General features: G+C 34.9%; 1 protein-coding gene and 1 long non-coding RNA gene across 2 annotated transcripts in view; one reads left to right on the forward strand and one right to left on the reverse strand.

Moving 5' to 3' along the window:
- The window catches only part of MCMDC2 (minichromosome maintenance domain containing 2), a 32,075-nt gene extending 13,599 nt beyond the window's left edge, over positions 1 to 18,476 (reverse strand). Inside the window, exons 1-11 of the mRNA XM_045896452.3 lie at positions 18,318 to 18,476; positions 18,093 to 18,223; positions 17,963 to 18,022; positions 15,707 to 15,902; positions 14,671 to 14,793; positions 14,447 to 14,551; positions 11,428 to 11,553; positions 9,162 to 9,399; positions 3,494 to 3,699; positions 893 to 1,059; positions 210 to 389 (exon numbers count right to left, since the gene is read on the reverse strand). Coding sequence (XP_045752408.1) covers positions 210 to 389; positions 893 to 1,059; positions 3,494 to 3,699; positions 9,162 to 9,399; positions 11,428 to 11,553; positions 14,447 to 14,551; positions 14,671 to 14,793; positions 15,707 to 15,902; positions 17,963 to 18,022; positions 18,093 to 18,223; positions 18,318 to 18,411 — 1,626 coding nt within the window. The 5' untranslated portion in view covers positions 18,412 to 18,476. The remainder of the gene's footprint in view (positions 1 to 209; positions 390 to 892; positions 1,060 to 3,493; positions 3,700 to 9,161; positions 9,400 to 11,427; positions 11,554 to 14,446; positions 14,552 to 14,670; positions 14,794 to 15,706; positions 15,903 to 17,962; positions 18,023 to 18,092; positions 18,224 to 18,317) is intronic.
- LOC123859010 (uncharacterized) lies at positions 2,086 to 15,359 on the forward strand. Its single transcript, XR_010410667.1, has 4 exons — positions 2,086 to 3,232; positions 12,822 to 13,053; positions 14,752 to 14,809; positions 15,327 to 15,359. It is a non-coding gene; the product is annotated as an uncharacterized LOC123859010 (long non-coding RNA).
- Positions 18,477 to 19,215: the final 739 nt, after the last annotated feature.

The raw sequence follows: 19,215 nt of genomic DNA on the forward strand, positions 1-19,215 counted from the left end.
CAACATTTTAATATTTATGTCCTTATGCAGTTTTTTATTTATTTATAATCCTAAATATTTTCTATACAATGTCCTTAAAATATTTAAAGGCTGAAAGTGACTTGGAATAAAAGAAATCTAAATAAAGAAAACTGAGAGCTCAAGTGAGTTCTATTTCAATTGAGAAACATTGCACAAGTATGCTTGGTACTCATTTTTCCTACCTGTACCTTTTCAAAATCTTCAGTTGTGAACTTCTTAGAAGCTACATAAAGCTGCCCTTCAGGATCAATGGCTTTCTTTAAAGTATGTTGCACAGTAGAAAGAAGTGGGTAGCAAGGAGATGATTCATTGCAGCTAATCAATAATCCAAATGCCTCTAGGAGATTAGCTGGAATCAAACTGCAATCCTACATCAAATGAAAATGTAAAAGACAAACATTAAATTCTGGCATTTCCACAAACACTTTAGAAATAATTATAAATTAAGTATTGTTTATAATTATTTAAATTATTAACATATTTATATTATTAAAATATTTTATTATATTAAATTATATAACTATTTTTGTTTTATTATTTGTTACTACTAATTATTATTTAAAGTGATTCCTGAGTATCATGGGAACTTAATATGACCAATTTTTTGAATGCTCCTTATTATTTTCTTACACATTATTCATTAAAGCCTACTCTACTGCCTATTCAAATAATAATTTCTACTAAACAGACACCCACTTTGCATGACTAAAAAAATGAAAATTTTCAAACAATTGCATCATTATTTAGTTCTAGTACCCGATTAAAGATAGAAATGGGTTAATAAAACATTAAGAACAAAAACATTGAGATTAAAATCTGTGATTAAATTCCCTGAACAACATTCTAAAAATAAAATATACATATACCTTACCATCTGACCAATTAGAGTGTTGGTTTTCTGCATATTCTTCCTTGAAGATGAATCCATATCAACAAAAGACCAAAAACTGCACTGAACTGGAAAAGTCATTTGTTGATTAACATCATCCCCAAACTTCTTTCCTGGGATGTATACTGTGATGCTTCTGCTTTCCACAACTAAGTCAAAAGACATTATGCATTTACTATTTAGGTTCATTTTGGTCTATATATCCACAAATTAATAACAGATATTATTGTATAGAATTTTACTCTCTAAATGTTGGACAGTAAAGACACAAGTAAATTTGGTTGTTTTGTAAGATGTGGCTAAATTAGAGGATCTGCCATAAAAAGAACAAGAAAAATATTTGAACGTTTATGTGTCCCATGACTTAATGAGAACAATAGTCTAAAGCATATAGCTGGAATTATGGTCAGTGTCTGGGTGGAATAGGCAGAGGGTTAAGAGACTGGTCATGTAGGTCATGCTTACAAGGGGAGCTGAAATTAAGCAATGTTCTTTTATGTGGGAAAAAAAGAAAGCAGGACATGCATGTAAGAGTAAAAGAGGGTAAGACTTAGAGAAAATATAAACTACAATGACTAGGGGAAAATATATCTCAAATCCAACATGTTAAAAACCAAATTCATCATTTCTTCTCCTCAAATGACTCTGTGTGCATTACTCACAATTAGGGGTATCACTATTCAACTACTTAAAGCCCAAATAAAAAATGTAGAAGCAACAAAATCTCCTTTCTATCCATCCTTCACCCCTTATAACCATTCAATCTATAGATTCAATCCAATTCCTAGGATTCTATCTTTCAAATATTTCTCAAATTAGTCTTCTCTTCATTCATGATAACAGAGTCTTTTGTCTATATTTATCTTTCTCTTGGGTCATAAGATAAATATATATTTTTAACTCTATAGAAAGGCCAGAGCAGTTTTCAAAATGGTTGTACTATGTTATACTCTCATCAAAAATATATAGGAATTCCAGTTTTTCCACATCCTTGGTAATATTTGTTGTCAATTTTTAAAATTTTTGCCATTCTAGTAGCCAGGGCCAGCTACTTATTATGTGGGCCCAGTGTAAACTAAAAGTTAATCAAACACAAGGGAAAAGCTGCTGTTAAATGTACTAATATATAAAGCTTTTTCCTTTAAAAATATTTTATTACTGGGGCGCCGGGGTGGCTCAGTCGGTTAAGCGTCTGCCTTCAGCTCAGGTCACAATCTCCAGGTCCTGGGAACCGAGCCCCACATCAGGCTCCCTGCTCTGCAGGGAATCTGCTTCTCTCTCTCTCTCTCTTTCCCTCTGTCCCTCCTCACTGCTTGTTCTCTCTCTCTCAAGTAAATAAATAAAATCTTAAAAAAATATATTTTATTACTTATGAAATATAATAGGACTGATGTGGAGAAATTAGAATCTTCATCCTTTACTGATCGGAATGTAAAATTGCATAGCCACTGTGGAAAATGGTTTGGTGGTTCCTCATTAGGTTAAACATAGAATTACCTTATAATCCAGCAATTCCACTTCTAGGTATATACCCAAGGGTTGAAAGTAGGGACTCAAACAGATACCTGGACTCCAATGTTCAGAGCAATATTATTCACAATAGCCAAAAGATGGAAACAACCTAAGTGACCCTCAACAAATGAATGAATTTTTTTTAAGTGGTATATATATAAAATGGAATCTTATTTAACAATAAGAGATCTTGAATAGACAAATTCATAAAGACAGAAAGTAGAATAGAATTTACCAGGGGCTGGAGGTAGGAGGGAATAGGGAGTTATTGTATAATAGGTACAGAGTTTCTTTTTTTCTTAAAGATTTTATTTATTTATTTATTTGTCAGAGAGAGAGACAGAGAGACAGAGCACAAGCAGGGGGAGTGGCAGGCAGAGGGAGAAGCAGGCTTCCCATTGAGCAAGGAGCCTGATGTCGGACTTGATCCCAGGACCCTGGGATCATGACCTGAGCCAAAGGCAGACGTTTAACCAACCAAGCCACCCAGGCATCCCTGGATACAGAGTTTCTGTTAGGAATTATGAAAAGTTCTGGAAATGGAGAGTGGTAATGATTACATAACATTGTGAATGTGCTTAATGCCACTGAATTGTACACTTAAAAATGGCTAAAATCGTAAATTTTATGTTATGTGTATTTCACCATAGGGGAGAACTCCTTCAACTTGGAAAAAAACATCTACCAAAAAACCTACAGCTAACATCATATTTCATGGTGATAAACTCAAAAGTTTCTTGCAAAGATGAGGAACAAGACAAGGATGTCTCTTTTTACCACAGTTTTTCAGCATCAGAGTGGAAGTCCTAGGTAAAATAATAAGACAAGAAAAGAAATCTGGGCCAATAAAAACTCACATGTTAGCACAACTGAGAGCAAAAGCTAAAACAGTGCATTTGTATATCAAATTCCTCTCTTTTTATTAATGAAGGTAAATGAGAAGTATCATTTAATATAATTTCTCAATTCCTAAAATGTGTACAATACAATCTTAACTGTTAAGTAACTCCTTGACACTGATGAGACTGTAAGTTAAACAGGTAAAAATTAATTAGAAAAAATATTGTTCACCTGATTGAAGCTGTTCTAGTTTATCTTTTTTGTGTGAAGCCAAGTCTCCCATAAAGCAGATACCACCTTTAGCTAGCAAAGCACTGCCAGCTTGAATGCTAACTGCGCCAGTTCCATACTTATTTCTGGATAGAGTAGGAAAAATTTCAGTAGAGACTGGATGACGTATACCACGGGGCACAAGGTTTATACTAAAATTCAAAAGCCTAGGAAAAAATAAATTACTCGTTACTATTATTCAATGTTTGATTTTCAAAAGTGATCATGTGTAACAACTACATAATTAAATTTAATTTGAGTCAGTGTTTAATGAAAATTTTTTCTAATATTTTATTTTTAAGTAATCTCTACACCCAACATGGGGCTCAGACTCACAATCTCGAGATCAAGAGTTGCATGCTCTACTGACTGAGCCAGCCAGGTGCCCCTAATGAGCACCTTTTCTAGGGATAAAAACATATATAAGACATGGTCCTTAACTTAGAAAGCTCACAGCCTAGAAAGAGAGACATAAACAAAAAACTAAAACACAATGTGTTTTCATGAGAACATTCATAGGAGAGTATTATTTCTTCCTGGAAGGAAGTCAGAGAAAGCTACAGAGAGATGACATTTGAACTGGGCCTTCCTCTTTATGGATTGCTTTCTTTTGTTTATTCAGAATTTTCACATTTAGGCTTGCCAGTAGCCCATAATGACTATCCCTGCTGCCTATGTATCATGGTAGCTCTTGATACATCTTTCTGTTTTCTGATCTCTTTGCCAATTGCCTCAGCCCCTTCATTTCTCAAATTTAAATTCTAAGAAAGGATTATGATTGTCTTAGCTTTCAAAACCTTCCCACAGAAATCATAGCTTGCTGGTGCAATCAACTATGATGAGCTGACATAGACATCCAGTGCAAAAGAGGATGAAGCAGTATTCTTTAAATATGGATAGGTAGATGCTATAAAATTTCTAGTGTATATGCCATTCCAAGGAATATGGATGTTAGTTTGAAGATATATAAAATGGGGGAATGAGATTTAGAAAGAAACTTTTGCAAGCCTATAAAGCAGTGGTTTTCAACCCCAGCTCATATTAAAATCACCTGGGGAGATTTTTTAAATTCCAATGTCAAGCCCCACCCCAAACCATTCTTGGGTGAGCCAAAATCATAATTTTTTAAAAAAACTCTCCCAAGTAGGGCACCTGGGTGGCTCAGTCGGTTAAGCATCCGACTCTTGACCTTGGCTCAGGTCTTGATCTCAGGGTCATGGGTTCAAGCCCCATGATGGGCTCCAGGCATGGAACCTACTTAAAAAGGAAAAAAAATTCTCCCTGGTAATTCTAATATGCAGGACAGCTGAGAACCTATTATATAGAACAATGGGTCTCAAACTTGTCTGTCTACACATTGGAATCCAATGAGAAACTTTTAAAAATAGTGATACAAGGGGGCGCCTGGGGGGCTCAGTCAGTTTAACGTCTGCCTTTGGCTCAGGTTGATCCCAGAGTCCTGGGATTGAGCTCCACATCAGGCTCCCTGCTCAGCAGGCAGCCTGCTTCTCCCTCTTCCTCTGTCACTCCCCCTGCTTGTGCTCTCTCTCTCTCTCTGTCAAATAAGTAAAAAAAAAAGATTTTATTTACTTATTTGACAGAAAGACACAGCGAGAGAGGGAACACAAGCAAGGGGAGTGGGAGAGGGAGAAGCAGGCTTCCCGTGGAGCAGGGAGCCCTATGTGGGGCTTAATCCCAGGACCCCGGGATCATGACCTGAGCCGAAGGCAGACACTTAATGACTGAGCCACCCAAGTACCCCAAATAAGTAAATAAAATCTTTCAAAAAAATAGTGAAGGTCACATAATGTAAGATCAAAATACAAAAATCAATTATATTTCTACATATTCATAGCAAACATTTGAAAAATGAAATTAATAAAATACTATTTTTAATAATATCAATATTTTCAAATATTTAGAAATCACTCTAGCAAAACATATGCATGACCTTTACAAAACATTGCTGAGAGAAATTAAGGAAGACTTAAATAAATGGAGATACACACCCATATTCATGGATCAAAAGACTCAATATTGTTAAGATATAAATTCTCACTAAAATTGATTTATATGTAAACATAACATAAAATATATAAGTATGATTTTTATAATTGTTTTAACGGGAACAAAACAACACAGGTTTGAAAACCAATGCTCTAGAATGTATTTCCAGAAACAGAATTGCTGGGTCAGTTATGATTATTGTTTACTACTTTACTATATGTTGCCCAATTTTTCCCCAAAGTGGATGTGCTCAGATATACTCCTATAAGCATTGATTTTAGCTCTCATATTTCTAGCCAGTTTGTGAATAAAATATTATTTGTTGTTATTTAAAAAATAAATAAATAAAATAAAATTGATTTATAAGTTAAATGCAGTTCCAACAAAAATCTTTAATGGCCTTTTCTGGGGGGTGGGTGAGAGACTGGTATTAACATATGGATTCTAAACCTTATAAGAATGCAGGATTCTAAACTTTATAAGAAAATGCAAAGGACCTAAAACAGTGAAAAAGAATCTTGAAAATGAAGAATCAAGTTGCACCACTTGATTCAAAACAACATAGAGCTACAATAATCAAAAATGTATGGTATTGTATAATTATGGACAAATAGGTCAAAATAACAGAAAGAGTTCAAACAGATTTTTGCCCAGTTCAATTTTATACCTAGTTTATACCCAGTTCAACTGATTTTCAACAATGGTGTCAAAACAATTCAATGATGAAAGGAAAATCTTTTCAACAAATGGTATGGAAAAACTGTATAAATGCATAGGAAAAAACATTAACCTTGACTCCTACCTCACACCATATACAAAAATTAACTTATGATGGATAACAGACCTAATATAAAAGCTAGAACTATAATGCTTCTAGGAGAAAATATAAAAGAATATCTTCATGACCTTAATGTAGGCAAAGATTTCTTAAACAGAACCCAGAACCCAGAAAACACTAAACTTAAAGAAACCCAATAAATTGAATTTCATCAAAATGAAAAAGTCTGCTCATCAGACATTTTTTTTTTTTTAAAGATTTTATTTATTTATCTGAGAGAGAATGGGAGACAGAAAGCATGAGAGGGGGAGGATCAGAGGGAGAAGCAGACTCCCCGCTGAGCAGGTAGCCCGATGCGGGACTCGATCCCGGGACTCCAGGATCATGACCTGAGCCGAAGGCAGTTGCTTAACCAACTGAGCCACCCAGGCGCCCTCATCAGACATTTTTAAGAAAAAAAATAATAGCTTTAGACTGAAACAAAAATTTCTTGGTACATATATGTGACAAAGGATGTATATCTAGAACAGCCCCTCTTTTTTTTTTTTTTAAAGATTTTATTTATTTATTTATTTGAGAGAGAGAGAGAGAAACAGCATGAGAGGGGATAGGGTCAGAGGGAGAAGCAGGCTCCCGCTGAGCCGGGAGCCCAATGCGGAACTCGATCCCAGGACTCCGGGATCATGACCTGAGCCGAAGGCAGTCGCTTAACCAACTGAGCCACCCAGGTGGCCCTAGAACAGCCCCTCTTAAAAGTGGGCAAAGGACTTGAACAGACACTTCATAAAAGAAGATACATGAGCAGCCAATAAGCACATATAAAAGAGCTCAGATCAGTAGTCATCACGGAAATGAAAATTACAACCATAATATGATACCATTTCACATGCACCTGAATGGCTAAATTGAAAAGACTGACAACACCAGGTGTTGGTGATGATAGAAACAACTGGAACCTTACATTGTTGGTAGGAATGTAAAATGGTATAACCACTCTGGAAAACTGTTTGGCAGTTTCTTATAAAGTTAAATATATATCTACCTAATGACATAGCAATTCTACTCCTAGGTATTTATCCAAGATAATGGAAACACACATCCACAAAAAGACCTGTATAGGAATGTTTACAGCAGCTTCATTTATAATAGTCAAAACATGCAAAACCCAATGTCCATCACTAGGAGAATGGATAAACAAATTTTGGTACATTCATATAATGGAATACTACTCATCAATAAAGACAATGAACTACTGACATACACAACTGGATCAATCTCAAAAATGTGTAGAATAAAAGAGACTAGGCCCAAAAGAATATGCATTGTATGCACTGTATGATTCTATTTTTATGAAGTTCAAGAACAGGAAAATTGACCTATGGTGACAGAAATCACCTATGGAAATAGGAACTAAGTGAAGGAATTTTCTGAGGTGATGGAAATGTTCTATATTTTATTGTGGTGGTGGCTATCACAATGTAAGCACATGTCAAAACTTATTGGAGTATATACTTAAGATTTGATTATTTCACTATATATAATCTTTAACTAAAAAACAAAACAACCCCCCCAAATCTCTCATACCACCCCAAATACCACAGGAAAAGCCAGAGGTTAATGACAAACAGGAAAAGAGGCAAAGGCCTTCATTTACAAGAGATATCACAAATCATTTAGAAATAAACAATTTAATAGAAAAGTGGACAGGAGTCAAGGAGGTTCATAAAAAAATAATAAAAGTGTTTAACAAACTCTAAATGATACTAAAACTTACGCCTAGTTAAAAAAATGCAAATTAAAATAAAATACCATTTTCCACCCATCAGATGGCTGACTTTAAAAGTTTGATAATACCCAGGCTGTGAGAAAACAAATACTCCCATGCTCATCAGTAGAAGATTAAATTGGTGCAATCTGTTGCAGTTAGTACCACATTTACATTGCAATTTAATTTTAATTTAATTTTAGCAAAACATCATCTGTCCAATTAAGTTAAATTTGCATTTTTAAAATTTTAAATTCATTCTATAAATTTGCTTTTGCTTTACAAATTCATCCAAGGTATTAATATAAGAAGTTTATCCCTGGGGGCGCCTGGGTGGCTCAGTCGTTGGGCAACTGCCTTCGGCTCAGGTCATGATCCCAGAATTCTGGGATGGAGCCCCACATCGGGCTCCCTGCGCAGCGGGAAGCCTGCTTTTCCCTCTCCCACTCCCCCTGCTTCTGTTCCCTCTCTTGCTGTGTCTCTCTCTGTCAAATAAATAAAATCTTAAAAAAAAAAAAAAAAGTTTATCCCTGGCTTTTGAACATTTAAGTAATTTTAGAAATAGTACTTGCTAGTGGGGAGCCCCAAAATGCTGAGTGGAAGTTTATTCCAAAGTTAGGGTGATAGTCCCCAAGCAGTAATTTTGGCACTTTTCACAGACTTATTTGGATACAGTGCATCAGTATTATTGAATGGAATCTTGGAGAAAAATAAGACAATGGCTTGTTGGCTGTTGGGGGGGAAGATTATTTTAAAATGAAAGCAAAGTACAAAAGCAGAAAATGAACTAGGGAATGAGGGAAAAAGAAGTCTGTGAAGGATACATTTATTTGTAAAGGTCTGAGTGGGGAAATTGGTTGAAATTCTGAGTGGTTAGATTCTCAAAATATTGAAAGCAAATATCCAATTTATCAATTCCTGTTTTTAAAGTTTTGAACTTCACTAATAAAAGTTTATTTAAATATTTATACTGCCCAGATGAATTCTAAATATTTGTCTTGTAATAATGCTCATGGAAAGGATTTATGCAAACCTGTGACCAATTTATAATTTGAAAACATTCATATCACATATTTTACCTGTCTACAAGTAGAGTATCACTTGTTATAATTAAAATATCCAGGCAATTTTTCAGTTCCTTGTTACGGTCAGTTGTCTGTACTAGACTCATCAGCAAACAGAGCTTGAGCAAATTGTAAGTCCCAGGAGGAACAATTTGTGATGCAAAGATATTGGCAAGTATTGCCGTAAATTTCCAGCATGAGCTGGAAGTCAAAGAGAGAAGATACTTGAAATTGTCGCTAATTCCTGAGGGAACTGAAAGTAAATATTAACACATATATTAAAAAGGGTTTTAAAACAAGAAAACGACATTATAGATCTCTACTTTCATTTACCTAAAATATTATCAAATTGTAGTTCTTCTAGTAATGCCACATTCAAATTCTTATAATAATATTAAATTATTATATATATTATATTACATTATGATTAGAGGTCACTCTGGTCTCTCAATTTTATCCCAGGGAATATAATAAAAGGAAGCAGTCACCACATGTGTCCACATAGACTGGCTGTGGGGGGCAAGCAAATCCCTCATTCTTTTCCTTTTAAGACCTGTATGAACAAAGCCAAATCAGGGGGCTCCTGTATTGCAGTGTTTGCTTCTATATCTATGTTTAAAATAATACCACCTTTAATGAGGGCTAAACAGGAGAATGGGAAATATTTGAATGATGCTGTTAAAAGGGAAGATTACTCTCTACTACTTTGAAAGCACTGGACTCTACTATACTGTAACAATCTAGATCTTCTCCACTCCCTTATTCTATCCAGCTCCTCAAAGGAATGAGTGATTTAATCCAACTGATCACTGGGACGAATAGCCGTGCATGCATAAACCATTCCGTTTCTCCTTCCTTTTGGGCTGCCATCAGAGAGCAATGATTTCTTCTATTCATCCATGCCCATGGACCAAGGGAGACCTACTTTAGTGTAACTCCTGCCAAATTTGGGTGGTTAAATCTGCCTAATTCTATAGTGTAGCATGAGAAAGCACACTTTTTCACCTACATATAAGTCATGTTCTGCTACCAAATCAATAAATTTGGAAACACTTCACAGCAGAAAATATTTAAAATAACATTAAAATATCTATTGTCCTTTAGTGCTTTCTTTCTTCAATATTTTTACTCTTTTAAGAAGCTTTTCTCTTCAAGACAAGCAGAGGTATCTAGAATCTACTTGCATTTAAATTCAACTTGGGCCTCTATTTTTGCAGATGGTTATCTAGTGATTCAAAAAAAAAATCTAACATTGTTCAAGGTTTAACTAATCTTTCCTACTTTAATTATTTGTGTGCCGGGCGCCTGGGTGGCTCAGTCGGTTAAGCGACTGCCTTCGGCTCAGGTCATGATCCTGGAGTCCCGGGATCGAGTCCCACATTGGGCTCCTTGCTCGGCAGGGAGTCTGCTTCTCCCTCTGCCCTTCCCCCCCTCTCATGCTCTCTCTCTCTAATAAATAAATAAATAAATCTTAATTATTTGTGTGCCAAGTTAAGAGTAGGTCTGCTCTCTTGGGGCGCCTGGGTGGCTCAGTCGGCTAAGCGGCTGCCTTCGGCTCAGGTCATGATCCCGGGGTCCTGGAATCGAGCCCCGCATCGGGCTCCCTGCTCCGCGGGAAGCCTGCTTCTCCCTCTCCCTCTGCCTGCCACTCTGCCTACTTGTGCTGTCTCTCTATCTCTCTGTCAAATAAATAAATAAAATCTTTAAAAAAAAAAAAGAGTAGGTCTGCTCTCTACTTTTACTTAATGCTTATTTATGTTTGAGTTGTTAAAGGAAATTATCAGTAACAAAAGTGTATTTTGGTCCCCATCGCCTTTCTCTTTTGTCTTATTTCTTGATTGGTTCAGAACTCAGATGAGGAAAAGGATGCTATTGTATTGGGTTCTTTTTCTCAGACCACAAGTTACTTAACATTGCTTTAGTTAGAAAATAAAAGGTTGGGTGGAAAAACCTTTTGATGAATCTTTAACTCTTGGCATCTGGACACAATTTTCTCATTGCTAATTATGAAAAAATCAAAATAAAGTTCAGGCAAAAAAAGAAGTCCTTCCTGTGGGCAAAGTTCTACATTATCACATTTTATTTCTTTCATAGCATTATCGTCTTGTTGATTAGTTTACAGGTTTACTGACCGTTTACCATATGATTTTGACTTTAACTATATACCTAGTGCTTAGAAGAGTGCCCAGCAATACTTATTTCCTGAGCAAATACTTATTTCCTGAAAACATGGACTTAAATTTAAATATTTGTTAATATATGATCCTAACAATTTCCTTACCTTTTGGATTGCAAGAAATGATACTGTTTGCCTCTATACAGACAGCAGTTTGTGAAGTTTTTACACAGCTTGGAATTCCAATAATTTTATACTCATTTCCTATATTCATTTTACTCACTGATTCATCTGAGATTATTAAACACAAAAGAAAATATGTATTCACTAAATGAAACTTGTACATGATCATATGGTTCAAAAATCTAGAACAAGTAACAAGTTAGTAACCGAGTTAGTTGTAAAGCATTTACTTTTGTTTAGTATAATATCTATATAGAGTAACACCAATAATGTAAATTGCAATTTTATTGCTAATAAATTTTGATATTTATAGGCAATGATGAATTAATTTCAAGAAGCATGAGACACAGCAACAAGATAGTCTCCTCTAATACAATTAAAGGAAAAACAGGGTCATTCTATTTAAGATGAAACATCTTTGCATTAAATCATAAAAAATGTTAATAAAAATGACCTTATAAATAATAATTTGAGAAGAAAATAATTTTAAAAGGTATTATTCACTACCTACAATATAGGCAAGGTATTTTTACATATATTATCTAATTGAAAACTGTTAGATATTGTTATTCCTGCTTTGTACATGAAGAAACTGAGAAGTTAAGTAAATTGTACGAGGCTAAATAGTTCATAGCAGAACTGAAGTTCACATCTAGATCTGGGTATCTCTTGCATTATGCTAGGTTTCCCTTCTCACATCTACAGATTGGACAAAGCTTTTGCACAAATTCAAAATTGGTTGATTTATTGATTGTTTTAAGTAGGTTCCACGCCCAGCATGGAGCCCAGCGCGGGGCTTGAGCTCATGACCCCAAGATCAAGACTTGAGCTGAAATCAAGAGTCAGATGCTTAACCAACTAAAGCACCCAGGCACCCCTCAAAATTTATTTTAAAAATATACACTAAAAATCTTGATCCTCCAATACACAGAAGTTGGTTGGTTGTAAAGCTATGAAAGAAAGGCTTAAAAGGAGGAACAGGATTAGCATCTCTCCATGAAGAAGATCAAAAGGTGATCTTCTCCATCATTTTTTTTTCTTTTCTCTCTCATTTCTTTTTTTTTTTTTCTTTACGATTTTATTTATTTATTTGTCAGAGAGAGAGAGAGCACACAAGCAGGGGGAACAGTAGACAGAAGGAGAAGCAGGCTCCCCACTGAGCAAGGAGCCTGATGCAGAACTCAATCCCAGACCCTGGGATCATGACCTGAGCCGAAGGCAGACACTTAACTGACTGAGCCACCCAGGCGTCCCTCCTTTCTTTTTTTTTTTAATTTTAATTTTAATTTTAATTTTAATTTTATCTATCTATCTATCTATCTATCTATCTATCTATCTATCTATCTATCTATCTATCTATCTATCTATCTCCACAGAGCATACTGGTGTACCCTGTAGACTGGAAGGGAAGAATCAGGCTCGAGAACTGAGAAAATAAAAACTACAAACCAACCAACCAATCAAAGAAACAATAACAACAAAAAACAACTAACTGAAGGATACAGAATGAATTATGAGGGGATAATTAGAGCAAATTGTTTTTCTACTGTTCCATGGAATCATAGTTTGGTAGATATATCTTGAGGTCAAGGAAAGGTCAAGAAAAAGGTAAGGAGGCTGGGAAGTCTGGTTATCTCTTCTACTGTCAATCCCAAAAGGCCTGTTTTTTATTAATTTAATCTTTAAAAATTCATTTAGGTTCTATGGAAGAGTTTATTTGAAGAAAGGATTTTCTACCAAAATATAAGTTGGATAGATACTTATATTTCTATGTTGTATGGTTTTTATGTAGCATATAATAGAATTAAGTAGACTTTGAGACTGGAATGCCTGAATTTGAGTTATGGCTGTGCCACATACTAGCTATGTAACTATGGACAAGTTACTTTCTGTGCCTCCGTTTCCAAATTGTAAAATTGACATAATAATAGAACTTACTTGATGGGTTGCGACTAAATGAGTTAATATATGTAAGAGTGCCTGGCACACAGTAACTGCTATTTAAAAATGACCTATTATCATCTGTGCTTATATGCTTGCCTCATCCTTGTCAGGCCACAGCGGGAGGAGTTCTTATTTGAATTTCTACTTCCTTAACTCTTGAGTTTCCGATACATGTTTGACATTCAAGTTCTCTCTTTCCAAACAGTTAAACTTCACCAATTTCAGCCCAAGAAAAGAGGCTGAGCCTCACCCTCATTTTCACAGTCCTGGCTTTTCAACAAAGACTCACCATTCCCTGGGTGATTAATACCAATAATGATTTCCTCCATAGCAGATTCTGTCTACTCACAGGTCTCTATTCATGCAGTTCTCAAGAGTTAATCATACGTCACAACTCATTCATTTTTTTAAACAAATATTTATTGAGGTTTTACTATGTTTAAAATTTACTTTATGAGGTTTTACTATTTATGAGGTTTTACTATGAGGTTTTACTCTGCAGTAAAAAAATCAAGTCCTTACCTTCATGAAGTTTACATTATAAAGTAATCCCAGGGGCTCCTGAGTGGCTCAGTTGGTTAAGCCACCGACTCTAGGTTTCCGCTCAGGTCATGATCTCCCGGTCAGGGAGACTGAGCCCCATATCAGTCTCCTCGCTCAGTGGGGAGTCTGCTTCCCCTCTGCCCTTCCCCCTGCTCACAAATTCTCTCTCTCAAATAAATAAATAAATCTTCAAAAAATAAATTAAATAACCCCAATGTTTACATAAGACACAACATAAAATGATAGGAGATCATTACCATAAATAATTGTGTCCCTGAAACCTAGCTCGGTGCTTGGGACATAGCAGGTGCTAATATCTTTTTAAGTGAATGATGTATGACTCAATGAATAACTGATACCTTAGCTAAACATGACTCTTTAAAACACTCAAAAGAAGACCTATGATTCTTAAGCTATAGAAGTACCATTTATAATACATAGCTATAAACAAGTCAATTACATATTTTATATATTTTACAGCAATTTGTTTTTAGTGCACACAAAACTTACTTACCTCTTAGAAAAATTGTAAGAGATTGAAACCTACATGGCTGGTTGTTAGAATATCCTCGAAAAGCATGAAGTGCCTTTGCTGTTATTATTTCAACTATCTGTTTATCTTAAGGCCAATAGCAAAAAAGAATTAGTTATTTGAATATACATTCAATTTACTTTCCACATTAAGATATCAAATACTATTTTAAAATTTGTAATTACAAAATATAAATGCATCTTTACCACCAAGTACTCTAAATTTTCTGTCTTCTTGAAGTGAAGATGAACATAGATTACACAAAAAGTCATTTCTTACTGTTGCAGATTCTGTAGCACCAGGCACATGCACTCTTATATACTGAAATCCTGAAAGAAAACAAAGGTAAGCTAAATTTGCTTTTGGATTTAGCTATCCATTTTCATTCCTTTAAAATTATTCTAATTCAAAGTATAATTAATTCAATTGTACATGTGGGTTCAGAGCAGTTCAATTAACATTTATTGCATGAAAAAGAAGAAGATAGCAGGAGGGGAAGAATGAAGGGGGGAAAATTGGAGGGGGAGCCAACCATGACAGACTATGGACTCTGAAAAACAAACTGAGGGTTCTAGAGGGGAGGGGGGTGGGGGGATGCATTAGCCTGGTGATGGGTATTAAAGAGGGCACATTCTACATGGAGCACTGGGTGTTATGCACAAACAATGAATCATGAACACTACATCTAAAACTAATGATGTAATGTATGGGGATTAACATAACATAATAAACAAAACACATTTATTGCATGGCTATTTCTTGCCAGGCACTATGCTAAGGCACTGGTGATATGGATACTTAAACACAGTTTCAAAAGGCAGCAATAAGAAACAGATAATTTTAGTATGTGGTGTTCATTTAGAGTGTTCAGAGAGAAGAGAGGAATGACATCCAAGCCAATGAGAAGTGGGGATGAATGGAAAAGATGTCCTGAGAAGGACTGAAGTTAAGCCAAAGGTTTGAGAGAGGACATTACAGGGAGAGGAAACAGCATGAACAGTCATGAAACAATGTATGAGAACAAGTGCTTCAGCAATCCAAGAGCACCTGTTAACACTGTGGGAGAGAGAAGGGAAAGAAAAGAATGCACCTCAGGATTATGCGAAGTAAACTTGTAAACATGAAACACCAAGTTTTATTCCATTCTTTCTACTCTATGAATGTTTCATAACTAATGGTAAACATGATTTAGGATTAAACAATAAATTGCTTGATGTTTTGATTTTACATTTTTATATCTACCTTTTGAAAGAGGGCATGCTTCATCTGAACAAAGAAATCTTGCACCTTGTGTATACTTAGTTACAGTCGTCATTGCAATCACAATTCCTTGCATCATATAAAATCTTTGAGATGCATAATCAAGTGGAAACTCACAAAGATCAAGACTATAACTTCGCAGAGGAGGTAAATGTGTTAACTTCAGCACTATATTAATCTAATAAGAAGGTAAAAATGATATTAATAAAAGCTGTAGATCCAACTGGACTTGCATTACACTATAGTAAGTATATTTGTGGAGTAAATCAAGTAAATAACTTGTTAGTGTTATTAGGAATCAAATTTAAGCATAAGAAAAAAGATTTAAATATAAAATCAAAGATGCAAACCCCTTAAATCTTATATTTTAATTGAAAATATTATTATGAACTCATAATTTTTCTTTAAAACCACAATTTCTTGACTATATCCACTGAAAAGACCTACAAAACAATGAGAATCCAATAGCAATGACCCCTTCCAGTGCCCAGATTATGATCTCTTAAATATAATTTCTCACCAAAAGGAACCAAGGCTGCTTAAGGGAAATGGCTGACTGTAGGTCTGAGACAGAAAATATACCAGATGGACCTGGTGCACCTCTTTGTGCCAGAAACCAAGGGAGCTACAAAAAACTAAAACATGGGATGTGTCAAAAGGACATAAATGCAAACTTTAAGGGACTGGACTCCCAATGGACCAAAGGTTCAATAATAATAATCAAAAAGAATGACAAAGATTCATTGAAATATACCAGATATATCTTTAAATTCATGAGTTCCTCATAATAAAAAAAAAAAGGAAAGAGGCGCCTGGGTGGCTCAGTCGTTAAGTGTCTGCCTTCAGCTCAGGTCATGATCTCAGGGTCCTGGGATCGAGCCCCACATCGGGCTCCCTGCTCGGCCAGGAGCCTGCTTCTCCCTTTCCCACTCCCCCTGCTTGTGTTCCCTCTCTAGCTGTCTCTCTCTCTCTCTGTCAAATAAATAAAATAAAATCTTTAAAAAAGGAAAAACAAAACTAAAAAAATTATTGGTCATCATTTAGGCTCCTAGATTTCAACTCATTATTCTCTGAAGATTTATAAATGGAAAAAAATCAACCATTCATTCTGCCTTTTAGGTACAAATTATATTTCAGGGTAACCAAACAGTTGATGAGAGAAAACTTCTGTTATAGAATAATTTCAGATACTAAATTCAGAAAAGTTGCTGAAATTAGAAAAATCACAATTTTACAACTTCTAATGAAATAATGGATTCTAGGTAATGGTCATCAGTGGCTGCAAAGACTATTAGGTGAAAGTTGATGGGAGAGCGTATATTGAAGAGATCAGACTGACATTACCAGAACCCACTGATCAATTGTGGGATTACTAAAAGTAGAAAACAGATAGTGTATTTCCCCTAATGTAGTGCAATATGAAATACATGACAATAAGTATGATGTATTCTTGTCAAAATGAGTTGAATCTGAATTTAAGCAAGTTTTTAGAGCCAATTTCTATTTCCCAGAAATATGGTGTATGGAAGAATAAGTTAAATACCGTAAGAACATAATCAGACAAATCCAGATTATGAAACATTAACAGGACAATTAACTAGTTTCTTCAAAAACTCAGTGGTGTAAAAAGGAAGAGGGAGGTAACTGCTCTAGATTAAAAGAAGTTTAATGAGATACAATAACCAATTATAATGTATAGGCCTTGTTTTGACCCTGATTCGAACAAATCAATTGTGAGACACTCTTGAGAGCCCAAATGGGTACATTTAAATATGGACTGGATATTAGATACAAAAAAATTGTTATTTTGTAAGGGGTCATAATGGCATTGTGGTTATATAAGAAAAATGTCCACAACTTTTAGAGGTTGATATGAAAGGATGGAGTGGTGACATTAGGATGTCTGGGATTTGCCTTAAAATATTTTGGTAAAAAATGGATGATGCAGGTATGGCAAAATATTGTAAACTATTAAATCTGAATGACAGATATATAGAGGTTCACCATATTATTCTCTTTATTTTGCGGTATGTTTGGAATGTTCTATTATAAAAATATTCAATGTTATAAGTGATAATACAGGAAGTAAAGATGTGTATTTAAGATATTCTATTGAACTCTGAAAAAATGTAGTATCTTTTTTAATAAACAAAAATATGAATATAAAAGTATTTATTTACAAGTAATCTTCAAAGTTTTTTACCGCGGTTTTCTTTGTTAAATTTAACTAAAACTTACTTGAGTTTCAGTCTGTAATTGTCCAATTAATGAGAGAGTCTTAACAGCAGTAAAACAGACCTGTGGTTTCAAACAAACAAAGTTACCAAAAATTCCACATGACATAAAATTCTTTCTTTCTTTAACTTACTGATTGAAAAACTTGAGCAGCTTTTAAAGGCTCGTGTAAAATGTGATTTCCAAGTTCAGCATCCAATTCAACAATATCAGAGGGATTTATTAAAATATTGAATCGATAGACAGCATAACTTTGTTTTGAATCTGTAAAAATACACAAATATAAAAATGAGGATAGTTACATGCAGGAATTTATTTTAAAGTTTCTAAGATACAATGTCACCTTTGCTGAACATACCATTGTAGTATTTGCAGTCATCCATAAACTTTTGGAGGCCTCCACTTCTGTCAAGATAGATAAGAGCTGCCTCTTTCATTTTTAGACTTGACATTTTCTCCTAATTAATGATTCTTCTCTATTACTAAAAGATTAAACGAGAGTTGCTGGTAAAGATTACAGATGGTGAAACACACAGAAAAGATGAGAATACCTAGAAATAAAATAAATTAGAATTTACACTTCATGATCTCTAATAAAACCTTACAAATTGTTCAACTTAAAATTGAGAGTGAAATAAAATGAGGTTAAAATTTCCAACTTAGAAAAATTCCTACCCAAAAGGAAACAAAACTTTGTGGTTTTTTTGCCAAATAACATTTTTTATCAACAGTAGGTCATCAGATTCTCCATAAGATTACAAATTTAAGAACAGGAGCCTCAACTATCTCTTTACAGAGTAGGTGTTCCCAAAAAATGCTTGTTGAAATAAATATTAGATGATGAGTTCCGCTTGCAGGAGTTGCTTAAAAAATGAAAGTGGTAAAAGTTGTTTCAAAAATTCAATCTAGGGCGCCTAGGTGGCTCAGTTGGTTAAACGACTGCCTTCAGCTCAGGTCATGATCCCAGGGTCCTGGGATCGAGTCCCGCATCGGGCTCCCTGCTCTGCAGGGAGCCTGCTTCTCCCTCTCCCACTCCCCCTGCTTGTGTTCCCTCTCTCGCTGTGTCTCTCTCTGTCAAATAAATAAATAAAATCTTTAAAAAAAAAAATTCAATCTAAGTAAAGTGTAGTTAACCTAAAAAATCTGAGAACTTAGTTCTAGACCCAGCATTTCCTAGTTGCTATGGGGCAATCACCTGACCTCTCTTGGCTCAGTATCTTCATCTGTAGAAAATGAAGGGGTTTCATTAGATGATA

This window comes from Mirounga angustirostris, unplaced genomic scaffold (assembly GCF_029215605.1).
Source record: "Mirounga angustirostris isolate CCGP_5_RB_7025 unplaced genomic scaffold, mMirAng1.0.hap1 SCAF_4, whole genome shotgun sequence".
Taxonomy (NCBI): Eukaryota; Metazoa; Chordata; class Mammalia; order Carnivora; family Phocidae; genus Mirounga; species Mirounga angustirostris.